Here is an 11,192-nt window from a genome sequence, read left to right on the forward strand (position 1 = left end):
ATCCCTGAAGCAGGATTGCCTTTGAGCTGGCAGCAGACGAGTGATTGGCATTGGGCAGCGCTGCTGAGACTCTGGCAGGCCGTTTAGCAGAGAACCTTGGCTAATGAATGTCATCCACACCTAGCAGATGTGCCACTGCCTGCCATGCCAGATTTTTGACATAATACAGGGCTGCTGGACACGACAGTGCTCGGGAAAAGCCGGGGAGCGACTCGTGCCTTCAACGTGGCGTTTGGTCCCGTTCGTGCTCTGCCAGAGAACCGAAACCTGCGGGGGGGAGGGAGGCACAGCCGCCTTTCCCGGCCCTCCGCCCTGGTTTTATCGGTGCGTAAATCCTATTTGTGTTGCTTTCACTCGCGTGCCGGGGACTCTTAAAAGAAAAACCCACCACCTTTTTTATTTTTTGGTCCCCTGTGCTTCCAGCCCCGGCTCCTGCTGGGCCCTCCAGCCTCCCGCTGTGTCCCAAGATGGGGAACCGAGCCGGGGGCTCAGTGCCCCCCGGGATCCGGGATGGCTGCAGGCAGGTGCCTGGCACCTGCATCTCGCCGCCGGCAGCATCCCGGGCTTCGTCTTTCCTCTCCTGCCCTCCATCGGAGGGAAGCAGCATTCGCCGGACACAGCAGGGGGCCGGGGGGGAGACCGGGCGCCCCGAGCCCCTCCGGGTTTCCGGGACTCCCCCTCACCCCGCCCGGCGCGGCAGTGGGGACGGGGCCGCCTCCTAATCCCGGCGTAATCCCGGGGAGCGGCCACAGAGCGGGCGGCCGCTAATCCCGGCCCGCCGCCGCTAATCCCGGCCCGTGGCCGTGGGTGCCTGCCCGCGTCCCCGCGGGCTGGGGGCGATGTCCCTTCCCCAGAGCGTGCAGCAGGGTCCCGGCTCCAACCCCCGGCTCCCGGGGCACGTAAATCTGTTCATGACCCACCTCGGTCATTAACCCGCTGTCTGCCCGGCGGGCGGGGGCCGCGCCCTGCTCCTGCAGCCCCCCAGCCTTCTGCACCCCCTCTCCGGCCCGCCGCCCTCCCGCCTCCCCGCCTCTTTTTTGGGGTGACATCCTCGCCGGCTTGTTCTGCGCGCCCGGGAGCGGCGCGGCGAGGAGGGGTCCCCCGAAACACCCTCCGGGGAGCCAGCCTGGAATGCCGGGGCGGCCGCGGGACGTGTCCTGCATGGCGGGGAGCTCCGGGGGGGCGCCTGGGGGTTGTTCCCTCCCAGCCGGCTGCCAGCCAAGTTCGGCGTGGCCGGGCCGGGCTGCGGCCGGGAGGAGCGTGATGGGGGGTCGCTCCCGGGAATATCGTACCCCAGCCAGCAATGCTCCGGCTCGCTGGCTGCCGGAGCTCAGGCGCCGATGCACCGTGTGACGCGGGTCGCTTTGCCACTCTCTCCGGTTTTGGTTTGGTATTTTTTTTTGTTTTTTTGGTTTGTTTTTTTTTTTTTTGGGGGGGGGCTTTTTTCCCCTCCCCCCGTTTTTGTTTTTTTTTTTTTTTTTTTTTTTTTTTTTGGTTTTTTTTTTTGGTTTTTTTTTTTCGCTCGGCCTCTTTATCTTTCAATTGCAAAGCAATTAAAGGTTTGTATGAATCTGCGAGCATCCCTCCCCGCGGGGCCCTCTGATGCCCGCTGTATTGCCCTTTAGATGCCTCTTCCTTTTTTTGTTTTACAATTGTTGTATCAATATAATGCTTCCTTTCTTCCTCTGTCTCTATAGATACAGATATACAAGGCAAACCAAAGGTTTCGGCTGCTATTCAGTGCCTCCTCATTTGTCCCAGAGCCGTAACAGTGGTGCCCTTTCTCTTCTGGCTGCTTTTCCCTGCTTCTGGAGCAGCAGTTATGGGAGAAGCAGATGGCTACTGATTGGGTGAGCTTTGTGGCTTTAATACTGAATACTTTATGGAAAAGGACTTTATCATGCTTGGTTGGTCAGAGGAACAACGGGATGAGATTTATGACTAGAGAAAATAAATCTTTTTAAGTTTCAGGCTCCTTCACACACCCCACGTCAAGTTGCTGCAGCAGAGCTGGAGCTGAAATCCTCTGCATCTTTATTTTTTCCCTCCCCCCCGCCCCGTCTGTCTGTCCTTTCACTGCTCTCCCCACCCCCTCTGCGCCAGGCTTTAGGAAACCCTTGCTAACTTTGGGGACTGTCACTCGCTGGAGAGGCCAAGGCCTTCAGAGCCCCCCAGGCAGCACCAGGAGGGGAGAGGCCATCCCTGCACCAGGATGATCCACCTGAGGGAATATGAGCTGGGCAGTCAGCTCCTGCCAAAGCTCGGCCACGCGTAACCCAGCGGCCACCCAGGGTCCGGTGGGGAGCTGTGAGCGACGTCCTCACGGACCCGAGAGCAGAGAGCTCGTGTGGCCACCAAAGAGACACGCAGCCCACCGCTCCGAGCTCGGGTCTCCTGAGGAGATGGAGCCCAGCACTGCCCGACCCCACACCAGTCCCAGCGTGGGACACTGCTGGTGGCACACAGGGACAGAAAGGCCCGGGGGTGTACAGGAGGCAGAGGCAGTTTTCAGTCCTGCAGGGATTCCCCTTCTTCCATTTCTCTCCCTTTTCTGTCCTTCGTAGCCAATCATGTCTTCTGTCAGGCTGTTAAATGTTTGAAGGAAGGTGAAGCTAGGTGAAAGCTTTCCAGGTTTTACACCTTGATGCTGCTGTCAGGCCAAGTAAGGAGGAGAAGCAGAAAGCCTGAGAAAAATAATTCTGAAATAGAAAGTCAGCAGCGATAGGGGGCTATATATGAACCATTTAACCAGCCACCTGTATTATGGTCGGTGGTCTAGGTAATAAAAAAAATTCCCGTGACCCTTTGGTGAATATGCAAATTAATATTTCTAATCAGACTCTGTGTTTGCTTGGAAGAAAGTAGAGGGGGAGTTCGGGCACCATCAGGGATGAGGAAAGAGCCGAGGTGCCTGTGGTGTGTCTGAACCATAAGAAAGCCGGTAAGGAAGGTATGTCAGGTACCTGGGGAGCAGAAGCCTTTGCTCCTTGGGGTGAACCACAGCTAAAGCTGATAGCTAGCCCATTTTAGGGATTTGTGGTTTTGCGGCATGGCAGTGACCTGACCCGGGAGTCCAGCATCGGTGAGGTGGGGCTGAAGGGTCAGAGACAATAGGAAGGGACAGGCACCCCGGGTGTGTTTGGGAGCTGGGCTGGAAACAAGACAGAACACTGGTGGTGTGCCCAGGACCTGGCAAGGACCTGGAGGTAGGCAAACATTCATCTGGTTGTGGGTCTGAGGACTCCCAGCGGGCTCTGTAGTGTGATGGGATGTCTCTGGCACCCCAGCACAGGGCTTCCCCAGGAAAGGCGCCATCCACGAGCCTGGTGACAAGCAGAAAGGATGGTTTCAGTCATTCAGCTGGGGCCCTGATTTATTTCCACTACAGAGGCCTGTCTGTCTCCAGGGAAGGGAACCGTTCTGGCTGCATTTCTCCAGGCACCAGAAAAGCTTGTGGCTCCACATTTCGTTTTAAGAGGATTTTCCATTCCACCTGGTGCACGCCTCCCGGGGACCACAGCTGGCCCTGAGGCAGAGAGGGTAGCAAGGCAGTTTAGAGCATCCCTTCGTGCCCCCTACCCACGGTGCCCTGGCCCCACAGGAGCAAGTGTGGCTGGGCTCATGTGCTCCTGGGAACTCGTGTGTTCTCCCGGTGATTTTATTTTATGAGTGATTTTATTGCAGTCACCTGGGAGCTGACTCTCAGCTGGGTATGTTCCTCCTCACAGGAGTAACCGCACACCCGTGGGCCTGGTGCGTGGCACGACTCGGGCAGTGTTTCCCAAAGGATGCAGGAGTGTTTCCGAGCACAGGCTGAGCAGCCTTTCCTGGTCCCTCTCCTCTCCCCTTCCTGCATGAAGGTCAGGGAGGAAAGAGAAGACTGGCACTCCTGGGAGCAGGTGCTCTATCCCCCGCAGCCATCCCCACACGGACTCACCGCGGGCAGAAGAGGTTATCACTGTGGCTAGCGGTGCCCGAGCATCCAGGGATCCATCCCCACGCTGCCAGCCCTGCCGCCACCTGAATCCCCACCAGGTCCCCGCCCTGGGCCGCCCCCCGGGCTCCCTTCTGTGGGGATTTGGCAGCCCAGCCCCTTCTGAGCTCAGCTCCCGGGCTTCTCCACTGCTCCTGGGGCTTCCCCTTGCCCGGGAGCTGGTCGTGCCGCGCTGTGCCGTCGAGAGGGGCTCGGCAGAGCAGGGGCTGTGCTTTTGGAGGGCGGGGAGTGCCGGGGGTTTGCCGGCTGCGGGGGTCCCTGGGAAAACGGCCCGGACTCCTCAGCCCGGGTTGGCCCTAGCTCTCCGCAAGAGATTTTGTGGAAAAATAAGCGAATAGAAAATAGATGGATGTACCGAGATAGGAGCGTGCGGGCAGCGATCGCACGGCCCCGCTGGGTGACACCGCGCTCGCCGGCAGCGCGGCGGGGACCCGATCGGGCCCGGCGCACCTGCCCCGCGTCCTCCAAAAATCCCGGTGAGGCATTTCCAGGAGGCCGGGAGAGCGCCGCCAGGCTTTGCGGGGTTTGCGGTGGGCGCACCCCCAGCAGAAACTCCGAAAGAAAGAGCCCGCGTCCGTCCCAAAGCCGTTCTGCGGGTCGAAGGACGCTGTTCCCTGGGATCCCCTTTTAGAGAGGCATCAGAGGCTGGATAAAAGCTCGGAAATTCCTCCGCGGTGCTTTCCAGTCCCAGGGAATTTCGGTGGCTTGGGTCACGCCGAAGCGATTTCGAGATCGTATGTGTGCCGTGGTGTCCCTTAAAATTCTCGCGAATAAAATTAGCGCGTAGGTTTTCTTTCCCCCCACTAATGACAGTCATTCGGACAATTTATATCAAAAAAAAAAAAAAGGGAAAAAGAAACAGGAATAGGAAAAAAACCCCACCACATTTGAAGCAGGAATTGACATCCAAATTTTTACGGACTCCCATATTTTTAATGTTATGAGAATCTCCCTTTTAGGAGACGCTGCGTTTTGTCGAATTAATAAGATAAATGTAGAAAGCATATTATATGCAGCCTTTAATCCTAATGCAAGGAGAATCGTAATTATGTGGAGGATAAGTGAATTTGAAAGCCAAACATCAGCCCACTCTGCAAACCCTGTTCCGTTCGCCCCTGGAAAACGCTTTGTCTCTCCTTTTCATTTTTTTTTTTTTTTTTTTTTTTTTTTTTTTTTTTTTTAAAGGGTTTTAAATTTTTTTTTTTATTTTTGTAATTATGTGGAGGATAAGTGAATTTGAAAGCCAAACATCAGCCCACTCTGCAAACCCTTTTCCGTTCGCCCCTGGAAAACCCTTTGTCTCCCCTTTTCATTTTTTTTTTTTTTTTTTGTTTGTTTTGTTTTGTTTTGTTTAAAGGGTTTCAAATTCTATTTTTAATTTTTTAAAAAATCTGTTTTGTATCTGAAATGACGACGATCAGGGAGGGACCGGTAAACACTTTTCCAGGCGATAAACCCCTTCCCTCGGCACAGCGCATCCGCGCCTCTCTGTTCCCTGGAGCTGCGCGCCTGTCGGTGAATGCGGGAGCCTCGCGTGTCCAGGGGGAGAGCCCGTGGCCGCCCCCCGCCCCGGAACGGCCAGGAATGGGCGGGGGGCGCCGGCCGGGGCTGCCCCCCGCCCCGCTCCTGCGGGGACCCGGCTGCGGCGGGGAGCGCGGGGCTGCCCGGCGCCGCTCTCCGCACGCCGGGCCTCGCCGGAGGGCCGCTCCGCGGAGCCGGGCACGGGCATCCCCACTCGGCTCCGTCCCGCCGAGGAGGTTATTTTCCTGCGTGTCCGATTTCCCCTACCTGGCAGGTGAGGGGACAGGGCGGGAAGCCGCCGCCGGGATCCCGGCGCCGGGCGGAGCGGCCGTCGGGCACCCCCGCTCCCCGCCCCGCACCCCCGCCGGGCCGAAGCGGAGCCGCGGCCCCAAAGGCGCTCCCAGCCCCGGCAGAGGGTCGGTGGGGGAACGCGCCCCGCCATCCCCACCCCCTTCCCCGCCGGTGCCCGGTGGCGGCGGGTCCAGGTGAGGGGCGGGCGGGCGGCGAGCGGGCAGCCCCGAAGGGGTTAACGGGAGGGACGTGGGCTGTCACGCGTCATTGGGCAGATTATGTGCAGCAAACAAAAAGTGTGTGTCTGCGTGCCAGCCCCTCACTGCACCGGGTCCGTCTGCACCGCGCGCCTCCCGCTCCGCCGCCCGCACGGCCCGGCCCGGCATGGAGCGGCGCTGAGAGCCCGAGGCAGCCAGCCCGAAGCCGCCTTTGTGCCACTCTCGGGGCGAGGATTATCCCCACCGTCCCTGGTGAGTACCGGCGGAGGGGCCCCGCCGCCCCCCGCCGCCCCGGAGCGGGAACAATGCCGGGGATGGCCGTGCTGCCGGCGGGCCCGCCCGGGCTGCGGGGACCGGCGGGGGAGCCCCCGGGAGCGGCCCCGGCGCCGCCCGGCCCGGACAAAGGACGGCCCGGGGGAGGCAGCGCCGCGGGGCCGGGGGCGGCCCGAGGAGCCGGGGGGATGCGGCGCCGTGGGGAGCCGTGCGGGGCTCGCCGCCGCCGGGAGGAAAGTTCGGCGGGGGCCGCTCGCTGCCGGTGGTTTCGTTTGGAGAAATCGTTCCTTCGGGGAAGGGATGCGTCGGGCAGCGGCGGAACGGGGAGGGTGCCGGGGAGGCGGCCGGAGCGCCTTTCCCCCGGCCTCCGTTCCCGGGGAGGGGCCGGGACCCCCGCCGCCGCTCCGGGGGGTGGGGGGTGAAGTTCCCGGCGGTGCGGGTCGCACCCCGAAATCGGCGGGGGGAGCGGCGGCTCGGCGGAGCCGTGCCCGGTGCGAGAGGCGGCAGCCGTCAGCAGGCGCACCGGGAGGAGCACCGGTCTTTTGCCGAGCCGGCCCCGAATGACGGATTTCGATGGCAGATGGGGCGGGGGGAGGCAGCCGTGCGCTAATCTGGTCGGGAAGGGCGAGGGCACCGCAGCCGGGCGCGATGCTCCCTCCCCGGCCGCGGCGCCGCCGGCCCCGCACCCTGCCCGCTGCCCGCGCCCCGCCAGCTGCCCGCCGCCCGCATCCTCCCCTCGTAACGCGCGGCAGCCGGGGCTCACCCTGCTCCATAAATAAGCGTGTCGAGGTAAAAATAATTACCTCTGCTTGCTGCTTTTAATTAAAGTCTCGGAGGGAAAGTGCTGGATTATGATAATGAGCAGCCATACGTTCCCCTTGTCGCGCGGAGCGGGAGGTGAGCTGACACGCAGTCGGCGACAATGACAAGCCGCTGGAACCCACCCGCTCCCCCGGCATAGCCCGCAGCCCGGCCCGGCTCCGGGGATTGCACCAGGGAGACCCGGAGCCTGCTCGGGACAGGACGCGGCCGGCGGGATTCCCGGGTCCCCGCTCAGAACCAGCTCCGCCGCGATATCTAAAAAAATAAATCAGCGCGGCAGAGTCCCCGCTCCTCGCCTCTGCTCGCAGCTCCTCGCCTGCTTTAAATTTTTGTCAAACCGGAGAAACTGCTCCGGCGGCGGCGGCGGTGGCGGCGGCGGCGGCGGGGCCGCTGCAGCTGCAGCTGCCGTCGGCGCTGACGCTGCTGCCGCCGTCGTTCACCTCGCTGTGCCTGCCGGCTCAGAACTGGTGCGCCAAGTGCAACGCGTCCTTCCGCATGACCTCGGACCTGGTCTACCACATGCGCTCCCACCACAAGAAGGAGTACGCGCTGGAGCCCCTCGTCAAGCGCCGCCGCGAGGAGAAGCTCAAGTGCCCCATCTGCAACGAGTCCTTCCGCGAGCGCCACCACCTCTCCCGCCACATGACCTCCCACAACTAGCGGGGACACCCGCCGGCGCCGGGAACCCGCCCGGGACCCCCGCCTCTCCCACCCTTCCCCTTCGATGCACGCGTTTCCACAGTCCGGGGAGGGGCGGGAGGGCAGCGGGTGAGGAGGAGGAGGAGTTGATTTTTTTTTTTTTTTTTTTTTTTTTTTTCTTTTCTTTTTTTTTTTTTTTTTTTTTTTTTTTTTTAATTTTTTGGAGTTTTTTTTCGTAATGTTTTATTTAATAATTCAAGTCGATTTTATTTTGTTTCCCGGGGCATCCCGGTGGACCGCTCAGCGGGACCCGCTGCGGTAACAGCCCCTCTGCCCCTCTCTCCGCCCGCAGGGATGGAGGACGCCGGCGTCCAGCGGGGAATATGGGACGGGGATGCCAAGACGGTCCAGCAGTGCTTGACTGACATTTTTACCAGCGTTTACACCACCTGCGACATCCCGGAAAATGCCATTTTCGGCCCCTGCGTCCTGAGCCACACGTCCCTGTATGACAGCATCGCCTTTATCGCCCTCAAGTCCACCGACAAGCGCACCGTCCCCTACATATTCCGGGTAAGAGCCGCTCGTCCCCGGGCCCAGCCGCTCGCCACAGTCCGGCCCGGGGAGGCTGTCCCCGGGGGCAGAGCCGCTGTTGCCTGGCCCCGTGCTGTCGGTCGGTCGGTCGGTCGGTCTGTCTGTCTGTCTCTCGGTGCGGTGACCTGATGAACGCGGGGTTTCAGGTGGACACGTCGGCGGCCAATGGCTCGTCGGAGGGGCTGATGTGGCTGCGGCTGGTGCAGTCGGCGCGGAAAAGCGAGAGAGAGAGAGAGAGAGAGAGAAAAGAGAAGCACCGGGAAAAAGAAAACAAATCAAATGACTTAAAAAATACATTTTTTAAAATGTCATATATTGCAACATATTGATGCATTTGTCATACGTTTCTACTTAAATTATTAAGCACTTATGGTTTAGATGTAATAATAATTCTATGTCAGGGTAAATTTTTATTTTGGATATGAAGCTAAGGGCGAGGGGAGCGCGGCGGGGCCGGCGGGCGGCGGGCCGGGGTCCTGCATGCACCGGGCGCTACCCCCGTCCGGCCCCGCCGCCCGCGCCCCTTCCCCCGAGTGTCACTGGTGCCCGTGGAATGGAGTCTCGGTAGTTCCGTGTTACCTTCCCTTTCCCCTTTGGTGTCTGTCTGTCTCTCGGTGCGGTGACCTGATGAACGCGGGGTTTCAGGTGGACACGTCGGCGGCCAATGGCTCGTCGGAGGGGCTGATGTGGCTGCGGCTGGTGCAGTCGGCGCGGGAGCGGGAGGAGCAGAACCTGGAGGCCTACATCAAGAGCGGGCAGCTCTTTTACCGCTCCCTACGCCGCATCGCCAAGGACGAGGAGCTGCTGGTGTGGTACGGGAAGGAGCTCACCGAGCTGCTGCTGCTCGGCCCGGCCCGGGCCCCCGCCCGCACCAACGGTGGGTGCCCCGGGCGGGAGGAAGGAGGGGGATCCCTGCCGCCGGGGGGAATGGGGAGGCGGCGGTCGGCTTCGGATCCCCCGCTCCCGATGCCCAAACTCTCGGCGGACATGCCGTCGGTGGCCCCGGCTGACGGTGCTCTCTCTGTCTCTCTGTGTCTGTCTGTCGTGCCCGCCCGACGCAGGCTCGCCGCCCTTCGCCTGCCCCGAGTGCAGCCAGCGCTTCCAGTTCGAACTGCCCTTCGCCGCACACCTCCGGTTCCGCTGCCCCAAGAGGCTGCACGGCCCCGACATCGGTCCCGCCGCCGAGGCCGCCGCCGCCAAGGACGGCTCCGGCAAGGAGCAGGAGCCCGGCAAGTTCGGCAAGCCCGGCGGGCCGCCGCACCACCCCTTCCCCGGGCCCGACGGCGGCCCCGCCGCCAGCACCAAGCCCTCCACGGACTTCCACAACCTGGCGCGGGAGCTGGAGAACTCCCGCGGCGGGCGCGCCGGCTCCCCGGGGCGGCCGGCGCCCCCCGAGGGCGGCCTCGAGGCGGCGGCCGGGAAGGCGAAGCGGCGCTTCCCCGAGGAGGAGGAGCGCGGGCCCGGCGCGGCGCGGGGCCGCTTCCCGGCGGAGCGGCCGGGGCTGCCGGCGGCGCCCAAGGAGGAGCCGGGCTGCGCCCCGCAGCAGCAGTACCGCGCCGCCGGCTCCTACTGCGGGCTGGAGGAGGGCGGGCGCCTCTTCGCGCCGCCCAGCCCGGAGACCGGCGAGGCCAAGCGCAGCGCCTTCGTGGAGGTGAAGAAGGCGGCCCGCGGCCCCGAGCCCGACGGCGGCCCCGAGGAGGGCCCGGAGCGCGGCTCCCCGGGCGCGGGCGGCGCGGAGCCGGGGCTGTGTCCCCGCGGCGGCGAAAAAAAAAAAAAAAAAAAAAAAAGATTTATTAAACTTTATAGTTTATCCGGGTATGTTGGATGCTTTGACAATAAATGACTTTATTTTCTTCAAAGCACCTGGACGTTAATCGATGCGGAGGAGTGGGCGGTGACCGAGGGGGGCCTGTTCTCGGCTGCGCGGTGGCGGCGGTGTCCCCGGGCCGCGGGGAAGGCAGAAAAGCCCGGCCACGGCGCCTGTTCTCGGCGCTCTCCTTCCCTGCTCGCCTGCCTTCCTTCGGCCCCTCCGACATCCGTCTGTCTGTGCATCTTTGCTTTTGTCCGGCGTTTTATTCAGCCTTTATTTCTCTCCTCCATCCTGTCTTTCCCTTCCTTTCCTCTCCCCTTCGTCTTTTGGGTTGTCCCCCCGGCCCCGGCCCCGAGCGGCCGCTGCGGGCGGCGGCGGCGGCGGCGGGGGGCTGCCCAAGCAGAGCCCCTTCCTCTACACCACGGCCTTCTGGCCCAAGAGCTGTTTTCTTTTTGCCCGTCTGTGGGTGGTCGCGGGCTTGCAGGGTGGCACAGCCACGGAGGCTGCCCGGAGGTTCTCTGGGGCGACAGGACCCAGCCCGCGGTGCCTCGGGAGCGCTTCAAGGGGCTAGGGCTGGGTCCCCTGTGTCCTGGTGCATTGCCGGGGTGGTGGCATCGCAGCCAGGGACTCCCGGCAGGACCAAGACAAGGGGTGCACAGCCTGGCAGCGGGTGCGTTCAGTGCCAGCCCCGCTTTGGGGGGCACGGGAGGCCACCGGGGGATGCACAGCGCGGGGATGTGCGGGAAACCCATTTCAACACGCTGCCTTCACCCTGGCACCGAGGCTGTGCCGGGTCACTGGCCGGGAAAATATCCCAAAGCCGGAGCTGTGCAGCAGGAGCCCACGGCAGAGCGTGACAGCCCCACGTAAATGGGGTCCAGGTGCCAGCGGCGCCGGCTGCCGTGGGGTTTGGGGTCTGCACGGGTACACGGACCTGCTGCAAAGCCTTTACAGTCCTGGGAAGCGCCTGGGGCCTCACGTAGGGCAGCCTAGCGAAGTCCCGGCCGCGGGCAGCCCAGCCTCCCGCTGA

The 11,192-nt window shown here is 62.4% G+C and overlaps 1 protein-coding gene across 1 annotated transcript; it reads left to right on the plus strand.

Moving 5' to 3' along the window:
* The first annotated feature begins 6,151 nt into the window (after window positions 1-6,151).
* On the plus strand, window positions 6,152-11,192 carry PRDM8 (PR/SET domain 8). Its single transcript, XM_041459608.1, has 5 exons — window positions 6,152-6,276; window positions 8,111-8,331; window positions 8,998-9,229; window positions 9,414-10,112; window positions 11,044-11,192. Exons 2-5 carry the CDS (start codon window positions 8,113-8,115, stop codon window positions 11,190-11,192), a joined length of 1,299 nt encoding a protein of 432 aa, XP_041315542.1. The 5' UTR covers window positions 6,152-6,276; window positions 8,111-8,112.

The sequence above is a fragment of the Pyrgilauda ruficollis genome, unplaced genomic scaffold (genome assembly GCF_017590135.1).
Source record: "Pyrgilauda ruficollis isolate IOZ18807 unplaced genomic scaffold, ASM1759013v1 scaffold139, whole genome shotgun sequence".
Taxonomy (NCBI): domain Eukaryota; kingdom Metazoa; phylum Chordata; class Aves; order Passeriformes; family Passeridae; genus Pyrgilauda; species Pyrgilauda ruficollis.

Excerpts from the sequence above, each read along its gene's own strand:
- PRDM8 (XM_041459608.1), top strand. The coding sequence starts at position 8,113 with ATGGAGGACGCCGGCGTCCAGCGGGGAATATGGGACGGGGATGCCAAG. Across the intron at positions 8,332-8,997 it reads CCGTCCCCTACATATTCCGG|GTGGACACGTCGGCGGCCAA; the intron begins GTAAGAGCCGCT and ends GCGGGGTTTCAG. Across the intron at positions 9,230-9,413 it reads GGCCCCCGCCCGCACCAACG|GCTCGCCGCCCTTCGCCTGC; the intron begins GTGGGTGCCCCG and ends CGCCCGACGCAG.